Source organism: Rosa chinensis, chromosome 3 (assembly GCF_002994745.2).
Source record: "Rosa chinensis cultivar Old Blush chromosome 3, RchiOBHm-V2, whole genome shotgun sequence".
NCBI classification, from domain to species: Eukaryota; Viridiplantae; Streptophyta; class Magnoliopsida; order Rosales; family Rosaceae; genus Rosa; species Rosa chinensis.
The window spans coordinates 8,031,796-8,053,795 of record NC_037090.1 but is presented as its reverse complement, the minus strand read 5'-3'; the positions used below and the strand labels follow the sequence as shown (position 1 = coordinate 8,053,795).

Genomic DNA, 22,000 nt, shown 5'->3' with positions numbered 1-22,000 from the left:
AACCACTATCGGCAGCTCCCAAAGAACCAAAATTAAGAATAAGGACGCCCAAGTCTCCCAAAGCCAAAGGATTCCAACGCTTACCGCTAGTACCACTGCCATCCAGATCCATAGAGGAAGAAAAACTTCCTTCATGATTGGCAAAACCAAACCGCCGCCAAAAAAACACTAAGGAAGAGGCCGAGAGAGAAAGCATTTTTTACTATTGAAGAGATTGTTTGAAAATGGAGGAAATGTTATTGATATTCTAAACTTTTTTTAGTTTTTATTTTCAGAATGTTTTAGCTAAAATTATATTTTTCTTATTTTCTCTCCCTTTTTTTTTCTTTTTTCATTTTTGGAAATATTTTTCTTCTTCTTTCTAACTATAACTAACTATAACATATGGAGACCATATTTGTAATTCAACTCAAGCCTTTAAAATTTCAGGTTCGAGCCTGATTACCTCTAAGCGGGATTGCTAGATTGAATTACCCTCGCATAGTGCATATACATCATTTTTCTTTATCGACTTTGCTAAATTAATTACGTTGTTTATGTAGAAATTTGATCAGGGAATAGGTCCCGGGAGAATCCTGCCACGAGACTCGGTACTCCCTAAGTGAGTGAATGATTGCGGTTTCCTGCAAGAACCAACGGGCGTCAGTGGGTAGACCGGGTGGACCGGTCTATAACCCTCCGGTGCCTAAATCAGTATATAGTAAGATGTTGACAATTAGGGGAATGAGATAGTGGTGACTTACTAGTTATGGAAGTGGGGGTGTCTTATGTAGCCTGTTTTGGGATTGGAGTCATGTTCACTATCGGTGTGGGAGAATGTGCGCCTTTGAAAGTGGCGAATGTGTTTTGCGCATTTTAGGATATTGGAACAAGAGTGTAGGAGTGGGCCTGTGCCCTGTGCGTTTGGCCTTTGGCGACATCCCGAGGTGGCTTGGCATCCCATTTTGGGTGTTCAGATCCTCCCCTTTTGGGGGTTAATGAGCCTTATCTCCTGGTATTTACAGTTGGGAGGAAGGTGGTATGAACATACGTTAATGTAACATAATTGTCTGTTGCCATTCTAGTGATGGATCCTTTTTTTCCGGTCATTTTAAGGTATCGCTTATTAAACCAACTTTTTAGTCACATATCGGCATCTCAACCGTTCAGTTTTTAGGTATCCATAAGTAAATCACTTATGTAAGTTTTCAACTAAATTGATAATCTTTAAGGTACCGAACTGTATCAAATCAATAGACGAACCGAATTTGTCCAACTTGAACTATTTATGTTCATAATGGTAAATCACGATTTTGCTTACCTTAATAATCATCAATTTGGTTGAAAATTTGCAGATTTGATTTATATAGAGACTTAAAAACTGAATAGTTAAGATGTTAATATGTAATCGAAAAGGGGGTCTCACAAGAGATCTCGTAAAATAGGCAAAAAAAAGGGAACTGTCAATAAAAGGGCCCTACACACACGCACATAGACACGTGGTGGTCTGGGTTGATGTTATTGGCTTATATGACTTGCAGTTATTTCTGATTGGTCGGTTAATTTAATTTTTTTTCACCCTCTTGCGTAGTCAATCCCCACCAAATTTAAGTGATATTATTAGCTTGGAGCCTTGGACCACCACATGGCAGCGCCACGCGATAGAACCATAGAATAATTTCTCATCCACACTATGTTTCATTTTTTAGTAATTTCAATTTTATCTTTTATAAGAATTACAACAAAAAAAGAAAACAAGGAGTGTAGATTTCACTCCTATATATATCTGTGTGTGTGTGTGTGAAATCTACACTGATTATGGCCACACACTTTGATCCGGGTTGAAGGAAGGGCAGAACGTACTGCAGAAGAACACTCCCACTGATTATTGATCACCAGGAAGTGTATATGTAAATGTTTTGGGCGTCTATTAAAATCCCCTTCACTAGAAAAGTAAAAGGCATGCAAGGGAGTCAATATATCAAGGCAAATTTACCTGGAAATTTCCCTGGCCAGTTTAATATTCAAAGACAAAATCACGAATTGAAATGCCAACTAATTAATGTGTTGGCCAATTCCTCAAAAAAAAAAAAAAAAAAAAACTATGACTTGTTGGCCAGAAACAAGGAGAGGCCATACGAAAATACAAGTTTATTAAATAACCACCAATAATTCACTGTAATAAACCCTAAGTTAGTTTAAAGATTCATCAACGGCCTGTAGGGATTTTGCAAACATGCATGCTTGTTGAGGACACATGAATGTATTTCTTAACTTGAAATATAACAAAACGTATTTTCGGTCATATAAAGAAATGTATTTCTTAACTTGAAATATAACAAAACGTATTTTCAGTCACATAACGAAATGTATTTGACTTGAAATATAAACTCATACCCAAATTCCAATTAGTGCTATAGGAATGTGGAGCTAGCTAGGTTTAGCTGTCATGCATATATGAATATACAATTATCTCCATACTAGCTTGTATGTTTGAGACCCTAGCTAGCCAAAGATCAATGGAGAAACAAATGTTCACATTACTTATTTCCATTACAAATTGACAATTAAATACACACTGTCACTAACAAAAAGATCGAAAAATGACATGCATATATAATATATAGATCGATCAATCAGTATGGATCGGAATGGATGTGATTAAGAAGTTAGCAGCTAGAATCAAGAGGAAGGAACAAGAAGGGTACTGCGCATCATGTGCTTAAATTCGAACAAGTCAACGAGGCCGTCGTGGTTCCGGTCAACGGAAGTAATCATCTTCTCCACTCTATCAATCTCATTCCCTTCCGGAAACCCTAGCTTCCCAAGCACCGTCTGCAGCTCCTTTGCCGATATGTACCCATCTCCATCTTCATCAAACACCTTGAACGCCTCCCTTAGATCCGATTCCTCCTGCAACTTCTTTGCCTCCTCCTCATCCCGCGCTGCCACCACCGCGGCCGCCGCCTCTTCCACAGCATTTCCAATGTCATCACCGTCGAAGAAGAATGTATCGTAAAGGGACTGGTGGAGCCCTACGAAATCCTCGAACTTGAGGCCTTCGTTTCCGGGCTGGATGAAGGTCCGGATGGTGCGCTCCAGCTCGGAAACTTCGACGTCCAGGCCGAGGAGTCCTAGGGCCTGGCTGATCTCTTCGACGCTGACCATGCCGTCGCGGTTCTTGTCGAAAACATCAAAGATGCGGAGGAGGCGGAGAGAATTAAGACTCGGGCTGCGGAGGCGAAAGGAGGAAGAGACTGAGGGCCTTCGGGTAAGGGTGCGTTCACTGGTTCCGGCTGAAGAAGGTGCTGCTGCTTCCATGGTGATTAGGCTAGGGTTAAGGGATGCAGCAGCGGGTTTCAGAGAGAAGAAAACAAATCATGAATCTATCAGAGAACGAATATGGCTGCTATAATATAAGGGATTGGGCGCGTTTGGCGGGCGATGGGAGTCTTAATTAATTTTACTGTTAAAGTTTGTTTCGACTGTTTCCTGTTTTTTCTTTTTCGATTGAGACTGTTTCTTGTTATTCCAGATGCCTATAACAACTTGACATATAATTAACATGCGTGTTAAAATATACAACAAATATGTCGTTAGTCGTTAAAAAAAAAAATTGGAATAACTACTAGTCGTTGGTTGTTGACTTTAGAAAAATATGAGATCTAGAATAGCCAGACTAAGTTGAATCGATCGTGGAGTGCTACACACTTTCTTTATGATATGTGTGGTCTGAGTTTCTTGTATTGGCCCATGTGATCAGTTGTCCCTAAATCGATTCAAAGTACCATTGGCTGCATTTCACGCGTTCTTTCTTCCCATTTAATTCCGGCAAGTATATCATATGTGGTGCGATATTGAATTCGTCTCGGAGCCAAAAAAAAAATGAAAAGCATTGTTAGTGACTTTTGGTATCTGCTTTATTCATTTTATTTTGCAAAGACAGTTGTGAAGGCATAATGCCTCATTTTTAATTAGACTATTATTTGGTCTTAAAGTTTATTTTCAATCATGGATTGATGAATAAGATTTCTGAACAAGACCTTGATTTGATTATCGTTGGCTTATTAATAAATTTCAAATTTTATTCTGAAGCACTGAATTTATTCAAATTTATTTTCTATACACATATTTACATGGTTCGACATAGCACTATAAAGATGTAAAGCAATACATCTAGAGAAAAATTATTAGAATGAAAAGAATATCATTCTACGCAAATAGAAATACTCTAAAGAATATGAGTTATATTTTCTAAATACCTCCCATTTATTTGTAGGAATGAATGGAGGAGAACTTGAGTGCTTAGATGATAGTGAGACTACCCACACAATATTAAGAAATAGGCAATTATTCATTGAACCAATAGCCTATAATTCCTCTGTGACTACAGTGATTGAATTATCAAAACTAATAAAATGGCGAGGAACTGCCAAATTTTTGTTGCCTAATGGCGCAACATTTCAAGTCACAGACGCTCTATATGCACAAAGAGCTAATCGAACCTTGTTAATGTTTCAAAGCTATTTGTGCCAACGATTATCCAGTAAAAACACACCGTGAGAATGGAACTGAATACCTTGATATTACATCTAATGACTGTGGAAGGAAACACATCTTAGAGAAACTTATGAGTCAATCTAGTGGACTGTACCTCACTACGATTCGGATCATTGAATCCTATATTGTCACCAACAATGAAATGTGAGACACTAACTCATACAGGCTTTTGCATGACCGCCTATGGCACCGAGGTCGTGACATGATGATCCATATTTTTCAAGAACTCACACGGACTTCCCTTCTTTCGAGTGAAAAATGGGAGAAAAATCCGCCACACTGTAAGGTGTCGGTTCTAGTATTGCCCAAATGCAGTCATTGCCTTCTGAAGTATCAGATGCACTACCTCCCTCACATTATGCCTCATTGACTATTTCAAAGGCACATCACTCATTTTGCAAAGCCTGCTCTTTAGCAAAAACAGGTTCGAGACCTTCCTATATATGCTAAAGATACAAAACAAAACATTCCATTCTTACAAAAGATACAAAGAGATGTCTGTGGACCTATCCATCCAGAATGCGGACCATTTAAGTACTTTATGGTTCTGGTGGATACTTTGACAATCTAGTCACATGTCGTTTTATTGTCCACAAGAAATGCTGCAATACTCCTAGCACAGATTATACGTTTACGGGCTCACCACCCTGATCACCATATCAAGTCTATAAGGCTTGATAATGCTGGAGAGTTTACATCAGAAACATTTGATGATTATTGCATATCTATTTGGATCGATGTAGAGCATCCTGTACCCCATGTGCATACACAAAATGGTCTCGCAGAAGCCACCATCAAAAGGCTACAGATGGTGGCTAGGGCATTGGTTATGCGCACCAACCTGCCTATATCTGCATGGGGTTATGCAATATTGCACGCAGCTTTACTTATTCGTTTAAGACCCACAGCTAGCCAACCAATTTCTGCGCACCAGTTGGTAACTGGATATGAGCCTGACACTTCACACTCACGCATATTTGGTTGAGCAGTATATGTGTCTATTGCGCCCCCACAGCGCACCAAAATGGGTCCTCAAAGACGATTAAGTATTTATGTTGGATACGAATCCCCAACAATTATACGCTATTTGGAAACCTTGACAGGCAATCTCTCTACCGCTAAATTTGCTGATTGTCACTTTGATGAGACAGTCTTCCCGTCGTTAGGGGAAGATAGGAAAAAGGATTTTCCAAGGGAACGAGAGGAATTGTCGTGGTTTGTCCCCACTCTGTCTCATCTTAATCCCCGCACTTCATAAAGTGAAAGCGAAGTGAAAAGAATAATCGATCTTCAGAACGTAGCAAATTCGATGCCTGATGCGTTTACTGATATCGTAAAAGTGACGAGATCACATATACCAGCTGTAAATGTGCCTGCAAGGTTAGAAGTCCCCAACAAGGGGCACGATGCCGCAGATAGAGGCACTGCAACCGCACTTAGTGGAGGTGTGGTTGAGGCCGTAGCTCCCCAAGGAAGAGGGGGAGGTCACTTGGTTCGATTGACACTCACCCAAGGAATTAGAAGAGGGTGAGTAAGGCACAAACCAATCATCAATGTATAGAATCCCTCTCATGAGATTGTCTCTGATTATAGTTATGTCCATGAATCAATACTGGAGGACGCTCCGATGTTTGAAATGATTACAGAGAACAAAGAAATCTCAAAGGATTACGAGAGTACGTATGAGTTGATAGAAAGATCTTCCATACACATTGATGATATATACTGTTGCTCAAGGAATCATAGAGCACGATGATATCGAACCACGCTCTGTTGAAAAATGTCAACAAAGAGCGGATTGGCCTAAATGGAATGAATCAATCCAGGTAGAATTAGATTCTCTAACAAAGAGACAGGTATTTGGTCTGGTAGTGCTAACCCCACCAAGTGTAAAGCCTGTAGGACATAAATGAGTCTTTGTCAGAAAGCGTAATGAGAAGAATGAAGTCCTAAGGTACAAGGCTCGCCTTGTGGCGCAAGGTTTCTCACAACGTCCTGGAATTGACTACGAGGAGACATTCTCTCCCAAAATGGACGTTATAACGTTCCGCTACTTAGTTAGCTTAGTAGTTTCCAAAGGACTGGAAATGCAGCTCATAGATGTGGTTACTGCATATCTCTATGGGGATCTAGATTCAGAGATATATAAGAAAGTGCTTGATGGCCTTACATTACCCAAGTCAAGTGACTCTAAACCACAGAGTGCGTTTGCAATTAAGTTGAAACTCTCACTTTACGGATTGAAACAATCCAGACGGATGTGGTATACCCGTCTAAGTGACTACTTGATTGGGAAGGGATATAAGAATGATGAATTATGCCCCTGCGTATTCATAAAGAAAACAAGTTCCGGATTTGCAAATTGTAGTAGTATATGTCATAACTGGTACTCTTGATGAAATAAGAGAAACCGCGAGCTACTTGAAATCCGAATTTGAGATGAAGGATCTTGGGAAAACTCGATTCTATCTAGGTCTTGAACTAGAACACCGAGTTTGTGGAATGTTAATCCACCAGTCTGCATATGTCCAAAAGTCAGGCGATATAACATGGACAAAGCACATCCTGCTAGCACTCCCATGATCGGTCGAAGTTTGGATGCAAGGAAAGATCCATTTCGTCCAAAAGAAAATGACGAACAAGTATTGGGAGCTGAAATTCCCTATCTAAGTGCAATAGGCGCATTATTGTACTTAGTCCAATTTACTCGACCAGACATTGCATTCTCAATGAACTTGTTAGCTAGATTTAGCTCAGCGCCAACGCAACGTCACTGGAATGGTATCAAGAACATTTTCGATACCTAAAAGGAACCATTGGCTTGGGACTGTTCTTTCCCTGCAGAGAGACAAGAGGGACCGCAGATGGAACTGCAATCCCTAAAGGAAATGTTGATGGTGAAAACGCCACTCACTACACTAAAACTCCAAATGACGTTTTGGTCGGTTTTTGCTGATGCTGGATACATATCTGATCCACATATCGTTCCCAAACTGGTTATGTATTTACCAATGGGAACACAGCGATATCTTGGAGATCAACCAAGCAAACCTTTGTGGCTACCTCCTCGAACCACTTAGAGATCATTGTTCTACATGAGGCGGTTCTTGAGTGTGTATGGTTAAGAACTATCATTGCACATATTTGAGGGACTAGTGGTTTGAGTTCTACCACTGAAGAGCCTACTTGCATTTACGAACACAATGCAGCTTGCATCGAACAGATGAAACTAGGTTATATTAAGGGTGATAACACAAAACACATATCACCAAAGTTGTCCTACAATCAGCAACAACAGACTCTCCTCAAGATTCAAATGAATCAAGTAAGGTCTGAGGAGAATGTGGCAGATTTGTTCACCAAATCATTGCCTAAGGACACATTTGAGAAACATGTGAAAAGCATAGGAATGTGAAGACTTTCCAAGCTCCCTAGATTAATGTAAGTATCAGGGGGAGGTGTAGACGTCAGGGGGAGTCTAACACACACATGTCATACTCAAATGTAAAAGGTGCGTTGTGCTCTTTTCCTTCGACCAAGGTGTATTTTTGTCCCACAGGGTTTTTATTGTTACTTGGCAAGGTTTTTAGTGAGGCAACAACTCATGCACCATTTCGTCTTTGACTTGGCACAAGGGGGAGTGTTAAAGGAAAAACATATTGTGTGCCTTCGTCAAAGTGATTGACGGAGAGTGAATCAAGAAATTACCGATTAACATCAATCAGCATGGATTACGAACCAATTAATCAGTAGTTAATGTCATCATTGTAATTGTTCTTTCCATTGTAATTCTCTCCCTATATAAAGGGGTTATGAAATGAAATGAGTAGATATTTCCAATCTCCATTTTACTTTTACATTAATAGAAATATTTTAAATTAATAAAAATAATAGAGAACCTCATCTCGCATTGAATTGAGAGGGGGGAGTGGTTTAATTAATTAAATTGAAACAGTTGGGTGGGGTTGCTATGCTATGGGCTTTAGCATAAAGATAGACCCAGAGCTAGGAAGGTGCAGAAGAACAGATGGTAAAAATGGAGGTGTTCAAAGGAAGTACATTCAAATTCTAAGTACTGTGAAAGACATATGCACAGAGGCATAAACCGTTCAAGAAAGTATCCCCAATCAAAACTACATATCCATCGAAACTACAAGATTAAATCTCAGTACCCATCAAAACTTAGTAAACTTTAAAGGCTCTACAAATAAAACTACAAATCCATAAAAAACTAGAAGAATAAATCTCATTACCCATCAAAACTCTGTAATTGCTTTACTAAATATCATATCCCTAATCTTCATTAAGCTCACCTAGTCAATCAAGAAACACCTAGTCTGATCTAATCCCTGATTTTCATTGCAATCTGAATCTCCGATCAAATCCCAGACTTTTCGATGCAACTTTAGTCTCTGATGACACTAGGCAACCTCACTCTCCGATCTAATTTCCAACAGGGTAAGAATAAATAGAGGGATAAGAAAGATTGAAGGCATGGCATGGATGGCTCTGGTCTAGGTAGAACGAAACTACGAAAGTGAGAAAAGAAGGAAAGAGGGAGAGAGAAACAATAAAAAAAGAAAATGACAATGACTTGAGGCTATTAAATTTAACAGATGAAACAAGAACTGTCTTCCACTGTAGAATTGAAGGATGGGTTGGAGAGGCATTGAACTGTCATTTATATATGTTGGAGCTCCACGATAGATTTTGACACCACAGTTGGAGATGCTATTAGAATACCACATGTTTAAGCTTGCACCAATAAGGTGCATACGGTCAACAACAATAAAAAAAGGCAAATTGGATTAATGATCAACAACAAAGTAAAGCCACGTTGCTCAATCATTTGTTCATATCACTTGTTACGTGGTACTATAGAACTATCTAATAACCAGTCACATATCCGTGTGATGCACGTGTGAGATTTGAAATATAAAAAAACTGATCATTTCCTTTTCACCCACTATTCCAATTTTTTTTTTTAATCGGGACTATTCCAATTTTTTCATATCTATATTTTTCCGCTTTCTGTTATTTTATTATAATAACATTTAGATAATTTATCATGACTTTTTATGGTTTTTGTCTGAAGGGTACTAAAGACATACCATTTGATGAAGTTTTTTACACCAAATTTCAAGCCTTTATTTTTTTTTAAGAAAGGGCTGGTGCAGCGGCTCTCATGCTAATAGTGGTGGAGAAAAACAAAAGGCGACAGCAAAATCCTTAATTTTAATACTCATATTAGTTTTAAATGTGCAAAAGTCAAGATTTTAACCGCTAAAGTTTAATCTTGAGGACCAACTATTTTCATATGCAAAATTACAAATTGAAGCATTGAAGATTGGTATGATCGAGATTGTCTGCAATGTTTTGGTGCAAAACTTTTAGTCAACTAAATTAGATTTATCACCTAAAATATATATTTTTGATGTTCTAAACAATAAATATCTCTTTTTCTAAACAGATTTGGATAGATGAGTCTCCTGTGATTATCAGGAATGTACTCTACGAGGATTTATGTACTAAGGCTAAAGGTCAAGGTTTTATGTCCCCCTCTATGCACTCTTATAATCTTAATATAATAAGTCAGGTGTGGGGATGAGCCTTCCAGCTTGGTTGGGTTCCAAAACTTTTTCTTTTCTTTTTTGATAAAAAAAAAAAAAACAAATTTGGATTCCAAAATTTTGGCATTTAATTTTAGGGGAAATGATAATTTACCCAATTTCAGCTTAAAATTTGCCCACTTGCTCCACTAACAGTTTTTTAACCCCATTTACCCAAAACACTCTAAGAGATTATTTCTCCTTTACCCAATTAATTCTTTTTTTTTTTTTATTTTTTTTTATTTTTGGGACTTTTTTGCTCTCTCCTTCTTTCTCACTTAGAGAGAGAAGTCATCCTCCACCTTACTGTGCTCCGGTGACCAGTGGCCTGCCGCTGACTTCAGCGACCGGTGACAGGAATCCGGCCACCGGACTGTTAACCGGATTCTGGCGTCCGAATTTATTGCCCCCTAATAATACCCAGTAACCATATTATTACCCCCCCAGTAATCATATTATTGCCCCCCAGTAACCATATTACTGCCCTCCAATACTCATATTATTGCCTCCCAATCATCATATTATTGCCTCAAATAATCATATTATTGCTCTCCAGTGAATTGCATAAACTCCCAAAACCAAAATGAATACACTACAGACACAATTGATCAATTTATATGCATATTATTGCCCCCCAATACTCATATTATTGCCTCCCAATAATCTTATTATTGCCCCGCAATAGACATGTATAACTACTCAATAAAACCTTTTTTTTTTCATTCTTCTGCCAAATTTATCAAAAAAAAAAAAAAAAAAAAGAACGACTTCGTCCTCCTCAATCAACAAATTGCTCGGCTTCAAATCCAGATGCACGATCATATTCCAATGACACGCGTCAATCCCAGACAGCATCTGTAGCATCCACCTTTTGACCTCGCCGTAGCCAATCTAGCCCTCCTTCTTCTTCGCCGCTTTGATCAGTCTCCAGGTCACTGGCGAGAAACTCGAGCACGAGCACGGCGTCCTCGTCGTCGAACCGGAAGTACTAGTACAAAACGACGACGTTTGGGCAGCCGTGGAGCGTCTGGAGGGCCTCGATTTCGCGGAAGGCCGACTAGTAGTCGTGGACCTCCTTGAGACCGACGCTAAGGTTGTCGGCGAGACGGCGGGCACGGTAGATGTCGGATCTGACCCACTCGAGGATCTGGTACTTGGCGATTATCTCGGGTCGGGTGTGGATGCTCCAGCTCTTCGCCGGTGGAGATCGATCAGTTTCAGTTGAGAGAGAGAGAGAGAGAGAGAGAGAGAGAGGAGAGATTGAGCAGTTTCAATTTAATTAATATGGGTAAAATTGTCAGTAGATGTTAGATTGGGTAAATGAGGTTAAAAAACTCTTAATGGAGTAAGTGGACAATTTTTAAGTTGAAATTGAGTAAGTGGTCACGGCCCCTTAATTTTACTTTTGATGTTGATGGGCTAGGCAATAAGAAGCCGTAATTTTACTTTTCATGTTGAGGCCATTGACAAAGGGGAGGGGGAGATTTAAAACAACAGCCCAGAGAGAAGGTTGAGGTTGATTAAGCAGGCAGAAGCAGCATGTTATTTAGTGTACACATATCTGAAGCCCAAGCCCCAGAACTTCAATTGTATAATAATCTAGATAAGAACAAACTAAATGGTATCCAAGATAAGGTCTAATAATCTAATTTTGGTAAAGATTAATCGCCTGCAAGAACTACAAATCATGGCCTTGTACATATATTTCACATTTAATCTAGAAACAATCCTCATATGGAAAATGCTTAAAATTTTTTCCATACAGGAATAATATTCGATATTGGCGGGTAATATAAGGAGGGAAACAAGTTTTGGAGGGAATTAATTCTTCCGCCATATTTTCCCACCAAAATCAATAATGTTCATATATGGTAAATTCTTATATGTTCCAACTCAAATTCTCATGTTACATCTTTGCACGTACATAATGAGTTATGAGCAGGATAGCATAGAGAACAGAATCTTAATCAATACATGACATATTATAAGAAAGAAATTAAACGAAAAATAGCAAATCATGAATTTTGCTCGAAATTTGGCTAATGTTCTATTATTTATTATTCATTTATTTTAGGTTTATTAAAATTAGGGGAGTGACTCGAGTGAGTTGCCTAGGTAGTGGGCCCGGAATCCGGATCTTGATTGGTCGAGGTGGTATAAATAAGTTATTTGTTTTTGTCTTCTGGTTCAATGGAGGTGTGAAAGTTGCAGAGAGCACACGAGGGCCGGAGCAAACTGGAAAGCAAGTACACAGTGAGTTCTGCGTTGTTTGGTTTTCTAGTTCAACAAGAACCCAGCTTTCACTTTCAGATTTCACAGTTAACAAACGCGTTTTTTTGTACCTTTTTGCAGTTTTAAGTCTTCAGCTTTGGCTGCTTCGATTGCTTGGACTGTTCTTGTTCTTCTGCCACTCTGCTTTCTCACTCGGGTAATTCGTTTTTCTCTGTTTCAGCTTTGTTTCATTCATATATGTTCAGAAATGGAGATGCGTGGTGGGCTAAGAATCGGGCTTTGTGGTTGTGGGAATTTTCTTTCTCATTTATATTTCAGATTGATTTTTCCTTATTTATTGTTCCATTTCTAGGTTTATTTTTTCTTTCTATGCCATTTGGCTAAGAAAAATCTTAAATATTTATGTGGGTTTAATTCAAAGGTTGAATCTTTTATTGTAATTTTGGATTCAATATATGGATTTTATCTTCAGGGCTATGGCTTCTCTGTTTGGGTTTCTTTCATTCATTACTTCTATGTTTACCTTTATCCCCAAATTTTAATGTAAGTTGAACTAATTAACATGGGTGTTATCTGGATTGTATTTCTGTTTTGAATTTAGATAAGAGAATGATTTTGCTGCCAAATTTCAATGTTACTGATAAAAAGTTTCAATTTTTAGCTGCTGTGATAACCCTTTATTGAATTGATGGGTTCTGGAGGTTGTACCAATGATATTTTGGAATTCCAAGAACAATCTCCAAAATCTTGTGAAGATTTGGACAAGGCTAAGGTTGGGGAGCCACAAAAGGATGGTGAGCCACAAGCTGAATTAGGGCCTATTACTCCTGAAGCTGACCGAGAGAATGGGGAATCCCAACCAACATTTTTGAAGAAACCGCCAGTTTTAACTGTCAAGTCCAATAGAGATGGGGATGACCCTTTTGGTCTTTCTGATGATAGCAGCGGCAGCCCCAGGACACCTGAGGATGGAGTTTTTGATCCCTTTGCCCCTGGTCCGGAGAAGCTGGCAATGGCGCCTATGTGTAAGAAGTTTGTCAGCAAGTCGAGGAGTGTGGTTGCTCGTCAGCTGAGTTTTGATTCTCCGGTACAAATTTCAGAAGATGAGATTTCTACCAATGGTGTGGAGTCCCTTTCGGATGAAGAAATATTTGAAGCTGTGTATGAAAATTTATTGGAAGCTATTGTATCTGATCTGACTCTCAGTGTTCTTGGTGAACGTGCAAGGAAGGATTGGGACTGTGGTGATGACTGTACAACACCTCCTGGAACTCGGCTAAGTGGAATTGCTGAAACCTGTCCCGGTGCTCCCTCGAGGCCCTCTGGGAAATCAAGGAAGATTGATTTGGGCTTAATCAGAAAGCTCGAATTTTAATTGACTCATGTGGTTACATCTGAAGTACTGGTACTTCCTTCCTACAGCTGCATCTTTTGCTAATCTCTCTCTGTCTCTCTCTGCCCCTCTCTCTGACCAAGATCATACAGTAGTGCTAGCATTGTATAGTAGTTGATGAAATTATTGTGCTTCAGCTAAGAAAAGTAGGCATTATTTAAATTTCAGCATTGGCAGCTACTCTAGCGCTTGTATCTCTTCTTATGAATAATATTTATAATTGGTTGCTGCCAGTATTGATGTTGTTGGTTTCTCCATGTTTTTCTTAGAGTTTGACATCCTGGAGCAACTAGCAAGTTTTTTCAGATGAAATGGAAACCGATTAGTTAATTTCAAGAGTAGTGGATGATATCAAATTGATTTGCGAATTTATTTTCCTTCTGCTTTTCTGATTTCAATAGTGAAAATGACTGTAGTTTATGTTCAGCACCGGCAATTCCTTTGACTCTGTGCTCGTTTTGTTTTGATGCATGGTTTGAATATGTTTGTATCTAAACCTCAGAATTATGTGGATTATGGTAGTGAAACTGAAATGTAGAAGCTGATTACTTTCAATCCCTTCATCACGCTGCCTTTCTGGTTTATAAGGCTATAAGCAAATACACAGCTCTTGCATAAACTTCTCGGGTTGTGAGTAAAAATGTTTGTGGGTGTTGATGCATGTTGTCATGTACCTTGTGATATAAACGAAAGGAAAAATACTCTGGAGAAGAAGAAATGAAAGTAAAGATTTTGTGTGCCACCCAAAAAACTTCCCTCACCATCATACCCTAGTGGTAGCCAACTGCTAGATAGTAAAATGAAGAAGAGGAATGGTTCACTAGGTAAGAAGAAAGATAGGTCTGATCTGATCTTGAGTACCAAATGGTAGTCGTGAAAACAATCTGGGTGGTTGATGGATGGATAGATCAAGACTTATGATTGGCAAACAATTGATCAACTACTTAGTCTCCCATGCAATCCTCTCCAAAAGATTTTCCTCAGAAAAGCATATTTTTTGTCAAGATTTTGTGAGGCTTGCTTACGTGGAGTTACATTGCTAGATTACTGGTATACTTGAAAGGAAACGGAAACCAATTAGTTAACTTTTCCTTGAGCTTTTGCACTATGTTAAGGAATGAAATAGATGTTGATATGTTTCCCGATTTCAATCTTCATCCTGACAGTTTGAATGTGTATATTCGTGAAGATTTGGCAACATGGTTTGATTTAGTACCGAACATCAAACCAGAATGCAGGAGCTGATTGATATTCCACCTCAGTTTCTGGTTTATAAGTCAGTACACAACTCATGCATAAGGTTCTCAGGTTGTGAGCAAAAACTTCACGGGTGTTTAATGAGTTTGTTGGATAGTGAGGTCTGTCACACGTTGTTTATGCCTAGTGATATCACATATGTGCTTAGGTACTTGAAGACAAATCAAGACGACATATAATAAGAACAATAACTTCTTCTTGTTGGACTTTGTATTCCAACTTCCATCTATTTTCTATTCTTTCCATGGATCAAACTCTGTTTTGCTATACTTTCATCTACAGAAAACAAAGAACAATAAACAGAAAGGCTTCAAAAAATGGTCAAAAACCCATCACTGAAAATCCAAAGCCATGGTGAAAGTTTGCTCCTTTCCCTTGAAATTTTTTTCCTTTGTAGCTCAAGTAAACAAATTTCATCTTCTTCTTGAAGCCCATGTGCAAACCCAGGAAGCAAATTACTATGCACATTATCATTCAATTCCCCGAGAACCAAGCAATGTTTAGCTTCCAATGAAACTCAATCTCTTCTCATAATTTGGTCTTGCTTTTGCAGACTTGACTCTTGACCTTCAAGTTGGGAAACCCAATAGTCAATTGGCATTCAGATTCAGCAACAGCATGCTTCTTGATAAACCCCAAGAACGTAATCCTCCCTGGAATGCTTGACTTTGTTTCAATAACAAATTCGCCACTCAATGCATCAGTGACCAAATTGCTCATCTTTGACGCCAGCCGATGCGCCTGCATAGTCAGCCTCGCCGGCAGCGTACTATTAGCCCTCGCCGGAATATCACCGGGATAAAGATCAGCATCTCCAACCTGAGCTCCTCGATACAGCAGTAAACTCTTGCCTGTCCCATGCTTGAAACTAGCATGGTTCCGATTCTCTATTAGGATTACAAGATCAACGGTGATGTTGAGCTCGATCTTGACCGCCGGGAATGAGAGACGTTGAGCCACGCCGTCGACGCTGGCGGAGACGACCGAGGTTCTCGGCTGTTTGGCTTTGAAAACGGTTAAGGCAAGTATGAGGCAGATAATGAAGACTAGAAGAATCAAAAACAGGAAAACTCCGATTGCGATGAGACACGGGCGCTTTCGCTTGTTGGGTTTGTTGTCTGTGCCAGTTTCTGTCATGGTTGATCGATCAACGTTTGAAACCTGAGAAAGCAGTTAAAGAAAGTGAGGGAGGAAGAGTGAGTTTTCTAAGGTCTAGAATAGAAGATGGACAACAACGTTCAATACTTCAAATAGAAACAAGGTTTTCTAGGTGGTTGGGGGATTCAAATGGGGCATATGGTGATTTATTGCGCAATTAAATGGTCAGCTAACCTGATTTCTAAACTGACAACTACGTTAGGTTTGCTATTTTTTCCAGCCAGAAAACCGATTTCTTATTATGGGGGTTTTGTCACACACTCACACGGTCACATCCACAAGAAAAAGTTCTACAGAAGCAGGAACAGATATTTTTTTATGTTTTGAGCAAATTTCTGAAACGAATACTCAACTCCAACGCATCCTTCATAACGGAGACTAATTTAGTTCAATGATATTTCTCTCTAAAAAAGTAAATTAGAATTATTATTAATGGGGTGATTATATAAAGAATTTTAGGTCGAGCATAAAGGGAAAGGAGTAAAGGGTCGTTGTGCCCCATGTCGAAGGGAGCAGCAAATGCATGGCATGCATGTTGCAGTATGGGGTTGGCACAAAGTAAAGTAGAAGAGTATTGTGGGGTTTTAGTATTTTGTTCTATTGGGACTTGGGAGGAGGAAAGCATGTGAGGCCAGATTCACGGTTCACACTTCACGGTCTTTGATAGAAAGTGACTTCCCAACACGGCTTTGACTCTGAGAGAGACAAAAGAGGTGATTCTGCACGACACGGTTCTGCATTTTTGCCTCTTATCTCTTTAAAGTAATTTTTCGAATACTTTGTAATAAAATTATTTTATGAGTAAAACATCAATTCATCAACACTTTAGTTTTCCTTGAAGAAATTCTTCTTACATTCAAGTGTTTAAGAAGCATATATTATGCATCAATACCCATGCACAATAGAACATACATAGAGATGTTGAACATCTCAATGATTTTGCAAAAATTTAAGTGGAAGTGAGAACCTTCATTGGAAAAGATGAAGATTACAACAGTACGGGCAAATCATCGAAGCTTGTGGACATTACCGGATTAGTGTTAACTAAGAGCAAGTTCACTCATTGAGGTCAATATTATTCACTGATTTTTCTCTTTTATTTCCACAATTTAGGTTACTGAATCAGATAATGTTCATAAAATGTTATTTTCATAAAGAGGAACTGACGAAGGGAAAAGTGAGGCTATCAGAAACTATTTATATCGCGTTACTCGTTAGGGTTCCTGACTTATAGCCAAAACGACGTCGTTTTGGTATCTTTGGTTTTTTTTCGGTTCGATTCAGTTCGGTTTTTTCATTTCAGTTGGTGTTTTTCGGCTCGGTTTTTTTTGGTTTTCGATTTCCCGAACCCACCCCTACTTGAATCGGGTGACTTCTCCATCTAACTCTGTTTGTATCCACACTGAGATGCCATGATTTCTCTTCTTGAGCTCATGTGCATAGCTCTCCAATAGGTGGTACTGATCCTCGATCTGACTCCCTTGTTAACAAGACCCAACCCAAGCTTCACCCGGAAACCCGGATAAGAGCCTGTGGGGCCCACTTTAAGTGAAATCCTATTGAAAAATCGGCAGAACCTCCCCTAAAATAGGCTACCCAGAATTTCACAAAACCTTGACATGAATAGTAATAAGTTCCTACTCAGATACACATTCCAATATTTACATTCCACGTGTATAAGTTACATTCAGGAAGTACGAAATCCACCCTAACTTCAATTATGGTTATAGATTCTCAAGCATTAACATTCTCCAAGTTAAAAGGTTATCAGAGCAGTGCTACATAACTAAGCCGATATCAAACAAGGTAGGTTAAGTATTAACCTACGGTCAAAACGGAAGCATTGATTCATATGCCTCGAGTTCCTGGACGCGATCTCGACAAATATGAAATCTGGGCATTTGAAACCAAAGGGCTTAGGGGAAAAGCATTTAAAAACCGTTAGAGTGAGTGGATGAAACTAAAATAAATTATGAAATCAATGCTTGAATGCTTTCCCATTTTCTCGTTAATAAATTCTCGTTAATAAATTGGCAGGATATAATTAACCTCAATAAGAAATTAATCTAAAAGACAAAGCTTAATCCTTCGGAAATTAATACTCGTTACTCAAAATAAATTTCCTCTAACAACCAATTCTTCAATTTAGGATTCAATTCTCGAATTTCGGAATTCCTTACAATGTCAATGCCCTCAAAACTCTTTAACAACTCAACCGATTTTTATTTCGATTCCTCAACCATAATTTAACCACCAAATTATAAAATAATTCCTTCCCAAAATTTCCAAGTTCTCTCTTAATTTTCTTTTTCAATCCACAATCACTTCTCCAACTTTCCAACACATTAATTCAATGCGAAACTATAACCAAGAACATTTAACCAAGAGTTTTGGACCATAAAAAAATTTAGAAATCAAAACCAACACCAAATTATTTCACCAATAGATTTAACCTATAAAATTATAATCCACAATACTCAAAACAACCACCTCCAACATCAAAATTCCAAGGAATCTCACTATCCAAACAACTTCAAGTCTAACACAAAACTCAAAGATTAAATCCAATTCCGGTCGACCCATTTAGCTCAAAATCATCTCCACAACACACCCAACAATTTCTATACCTGCAACAACAACCAAATTCAAGCAGAAATAGCCGGAAAAATCAAACCCCAAATCAAGAACTCGTCTGCTACTATTCACGATCTCCTTCACCGTCAATTCTCCCTCCACAGGGCAACACAAGCTGCAAGAAGTTAGGGATGAGGATTAGTGTTGCCCCAGCAACCAAAACCCCAAAGGAATCCGGCCGGAAACCGCTGGAAAACAGAGGATCGGAACCAAACTCCAGTTTTCCCCATTTCTGCAATTCTCTTCGAAACTCAAAAACCCATGATACCCAAGGTGAAAAACTTACATATCTAGGAAAAGGAGGGAGAGAGGATCATGCCATGGTGAGCGGTGAGCGCTGGGGTGGCCGGACGGCGTCGAATTAGCTGGAAGAAGCTCAACGGCGAAAAGAAGAAGAAAAGGGGGGGTCGGGCCTGTCCCGATTTGGGGCTGCTTGACTTTCTCTCTCCTCCTTCCCAACAATAGAAACTTATTTAAAACAACAACTAGGAATAGTAACTTTCCTTTTTTGTCAAAACTTTCCGGTAAAAACTCCAATTAACACAAACTACGTATCCACGAACTAGATTTTTCGTATACTACGGCATTCTTAAGAAAATTCCCAACTTAACAGACAAAATAGAAAGTCAACTCCTCGATCAAAACCGGTAAATGTAACTAGTAGAAATTTTAAGGTACGGGGCATTACACTTGTGCCATCTTCTTTGCTTTCAACGTTGCTCTGTAGCACATTTGGTAGTCCACCTCCATGCCAAAATCCTTGTTTATGGCATTTTTGAATTCCTTCTCTTGTCCAGTCAGGATCACTCATCAAGAAGTTCTGGTATTCAGCAGCTATAAATGGTGCATGCATGTGGTACACCTTCTTCCCAATTGTACAACAATTGTGCTGTAGATTGATGCTCCTAATGTAGATTGTTGGGTTGCCTAAGTCGGTTATGGAGTCATATATCCTCCATGGACAATTTGGTGAGGTATAACACTTAGCACACACCTGCATTGATATTTTTATAAACCAAGTCAGTAAAGCCCTAATTCATTGTTCATAAACCATTAAGCAACCAAATTAGGGAAAACAACATACCTTGTGTCTTGTGTTGGTGGGAAACCTAAGTTCCTTCTTTGTCAAGACAGAGTGCTTCCTAATGGCCTATTTCAAAACGTTGGAGTTTGCAAACTCCATCCCCAATTCAAAGGTTGGCTTCTTCATATCTTCCTTATCCTTGAACTCCCTTCACTCATTGTACCTTCTTCTACACTGAACTGGAAACCTCCCTCTATCCTCTCCTTCATCATCTAAAGATCCATGCAAGCTCCTTAACCCATCAAATTCATTCCCATCATTAGATGAAATTATACCATCAAATCCCATATCATCCCATTCGTTCACCCTACTGGGATCACCATCCATATTGTGCTCAAAGTCAACATCATCATCTTCTTCATTTAGATCATAGTCTGAATCCACAATGTCGTCGAAGTTAGGGTCATTTGAGTCTGTAGAGCTATCAGATTACAAATCAAATTGAGCTGGCCTCCTTGAACTTTCCCCTCCACTCCTGGTTGAGTATCTCTTTTCCACAGCTTTCTTAACTCTCTTCTTTTTCTTTTGTGGCTCTACAGCTTCTTCTACAATAACTAGTCTATTTCCTTTGTCTACATTTCTCCCTTGTCTACTTGCTTCTTCACCATCTAGCCCAGTCTCATTCTATCCATCCATATCAGCTTCATGTCCTCCATTGCCATCTAGAACTGGCCCATCCCCATGACCTTTCATACTTGGCCAATCACCATGACCCTTCATACTTGGCCCATTCCCATGACCTTCCATATCAGGCCCATGCCCATGACCTTCCGTACTTGGCCCATCCTCATTACCTTCCACTTCAGGCCTATCCAAATCAATTACAACCTCAGGCACAAATTAAGGAATCCAGTCTTCTTCACCAGAGTCATCTCCTTCATCAGGCCCAACTTCCCCTTCTTCAATATCATCAATCCACCAATCCATAAACTTAGTATGATCCAGCCCTTCCTCAAAAACCCCTATATCCTATTCTGTAAACACCCTTCTTGCAGATTCACACACTATGAAAAGCTCCAGCTCTTTGGTCTTTAGGGGGACAAATTTACACATGTCTAATGCCTCCTTATCATTTGATATAGACAGAAACCCACTCCCATCTTCACTACCTGGTATCCTGAACAAGAATTACAGAGGATGGTGTTGATATCTAATGTCATAGGCCTAGTACACTAACCCTATAAATGAGACCTTGTCTGGGTCTACTCCAACAACATATAAGACATCCCCTCCTCTATACTGTTTATTTAACCCCTTTTCACTATGAAATCTACCTCCATGATAGATTTTCATTGTGAAGAGACTTGGATCTGCAGCAATCAAATTAGGGGAAAAAAATTAATCGATCAATATCATATACTTTCAAACAACCATTAAGCACAACCATTGAACCACACTTTACAGTTATGATGCCACCAACCCCGTCAACTAAACCCTGAACCTAAACGACCCCATTCATTTAAGTCCAAACGCCCATCCCAAACCTGCATGGATTTTTAATTTTTCACCAACCCAGTTGAAATGTTAAGTTCCAATTCATTTATTCATCATCAACCACTAATACCCGACAACAAACAAATCAATACAAAAATGCAGTTGATGCCAAAAACCCCAAACTCACATTAGACAAAACCCTAGAAACCCCCAAATTCCTCTGTAGATAATACCCTAGAAACCTTAACTTTTTCGGCCAATTTTGACACCATTCTATTCCACCCTAGTAAAAGGGAAGGGTTAATAGCACCTTTTACCTGGATACTATTGTGCTTCCCCATCCACACAAAAATATCTCTACACTTCACCCATGCTTAGATTCTTGTAGAGAATCAAATCCCCTATCTCTAATGTTTCAAAAATCAGAGAATCTGTAAGAGAATATTGCTACCCCTTTAGAGAGAGAGAGAGAGAGGGAAAGTTTTCAGTTTTTCCAAATTGGGGATAACGGGTAATAGGATAGGACTAAGGGTTTAGTTTAGGTGAATGGACCAGACTACCCTTCAAAATTTGAATTCTGACAAGCTCTGTAACAGAGCTAACGGCACCAGGTACCGATCTTCGGTTGGGATCAAAACCTCAGGTACCGTTTTGATATTT

At 39.1% G+C, this 22,000-nt stretch overlaps 3 protein-coding genes across 3 annotated transcripts; 1 reads left to right on the top strand and 2 right to left on the bottom strand.

Annotated features, from left to right (window-relative positions):
• Nucleotides 1-2,499: 2,499 nt before the first annotated feature.
• Nucleotides 2,500-3,446, bottom strand: LOC112193041 (calcium-binding protein CML42). Its single transcript, XM_024333052.2, has one exon. It carries the CDS (start codon nucleotides 3,298-3,300, stop codon nucleotides 2,662-2,664), a length of 639 nt encoding a protein of 212 aa, XP_024188820.1. The 5' UTR covers nucleotides 3,301-3,446; the 3' UTR covers nucleotides 2,500-2,661.
• Nucleotides 3,447-12,319: 8,873 nt separating this feature from the next.
• On the top strand, nucleotides 12,320-14,009 carry LOC112192688 (unknown protein 1). Its single transcript, XM_024332540.2, has 3 exons — nucleotides 12,320-12,401; nucleotides 12,501-12,576; nucleotides 13,042-14,009. The coding sequence occupies exon 3, from the start codon at nucleotides 13,069-13,071 to the stop codon at nucleotides 13,753-13,755; it is 687 nt and encodes a 228-aa protein (XP_024188308.1). The 5' UTR covers nucleotides 12,320-12,401; nucleotides 12,501-12,576; nucleotides 13,042-13,068; the 3' UTR covers nucleotides 13,756-14,009.
• A 1,549-nt stretch (nucleotides 14,010-15,558) lies between these two features.
• On the bottom strand, nucleotides 15,559-16,167 carry LOC112192689. The gene has a single exon (XM_024332541.2). The coding sequence runs from the start codon at nucleotides 16,165-16,167 to the stop codon at nucleotides 15,559-15,561; it is 609 nt and encodes a 202-aa protein (XP_024188309.1).
• Nucleotides 16,168-22,000: the final 5,833 nt, after the last annotated feature.

What these genes read in the sequence shown, in the direction of transcription:
- LOC112193041 (XM_024333052.2), bottom strand. Translation starts at nt 3,300, where the DNA reads ATGGAAGCAGCAGCACCTTCTTCAGCCGGAACCAGTGAACGCACCCTT.
- LOC112192688 (XM_024332540.2), top strand. Translation starts at nt 13,069, where the DNA reads ATGGGTTCTGGAGGTTGTACCAATGATATTTTGGAATTCCAAGAACAA.
- LOC112192689 (XM_024332541.2), bottom strand. Translation starts at nt 16,167, where the DNA reads ATGACAGAAACTGGCACAGACAACAAACCCAACAAGCGAAAGCGCCCG.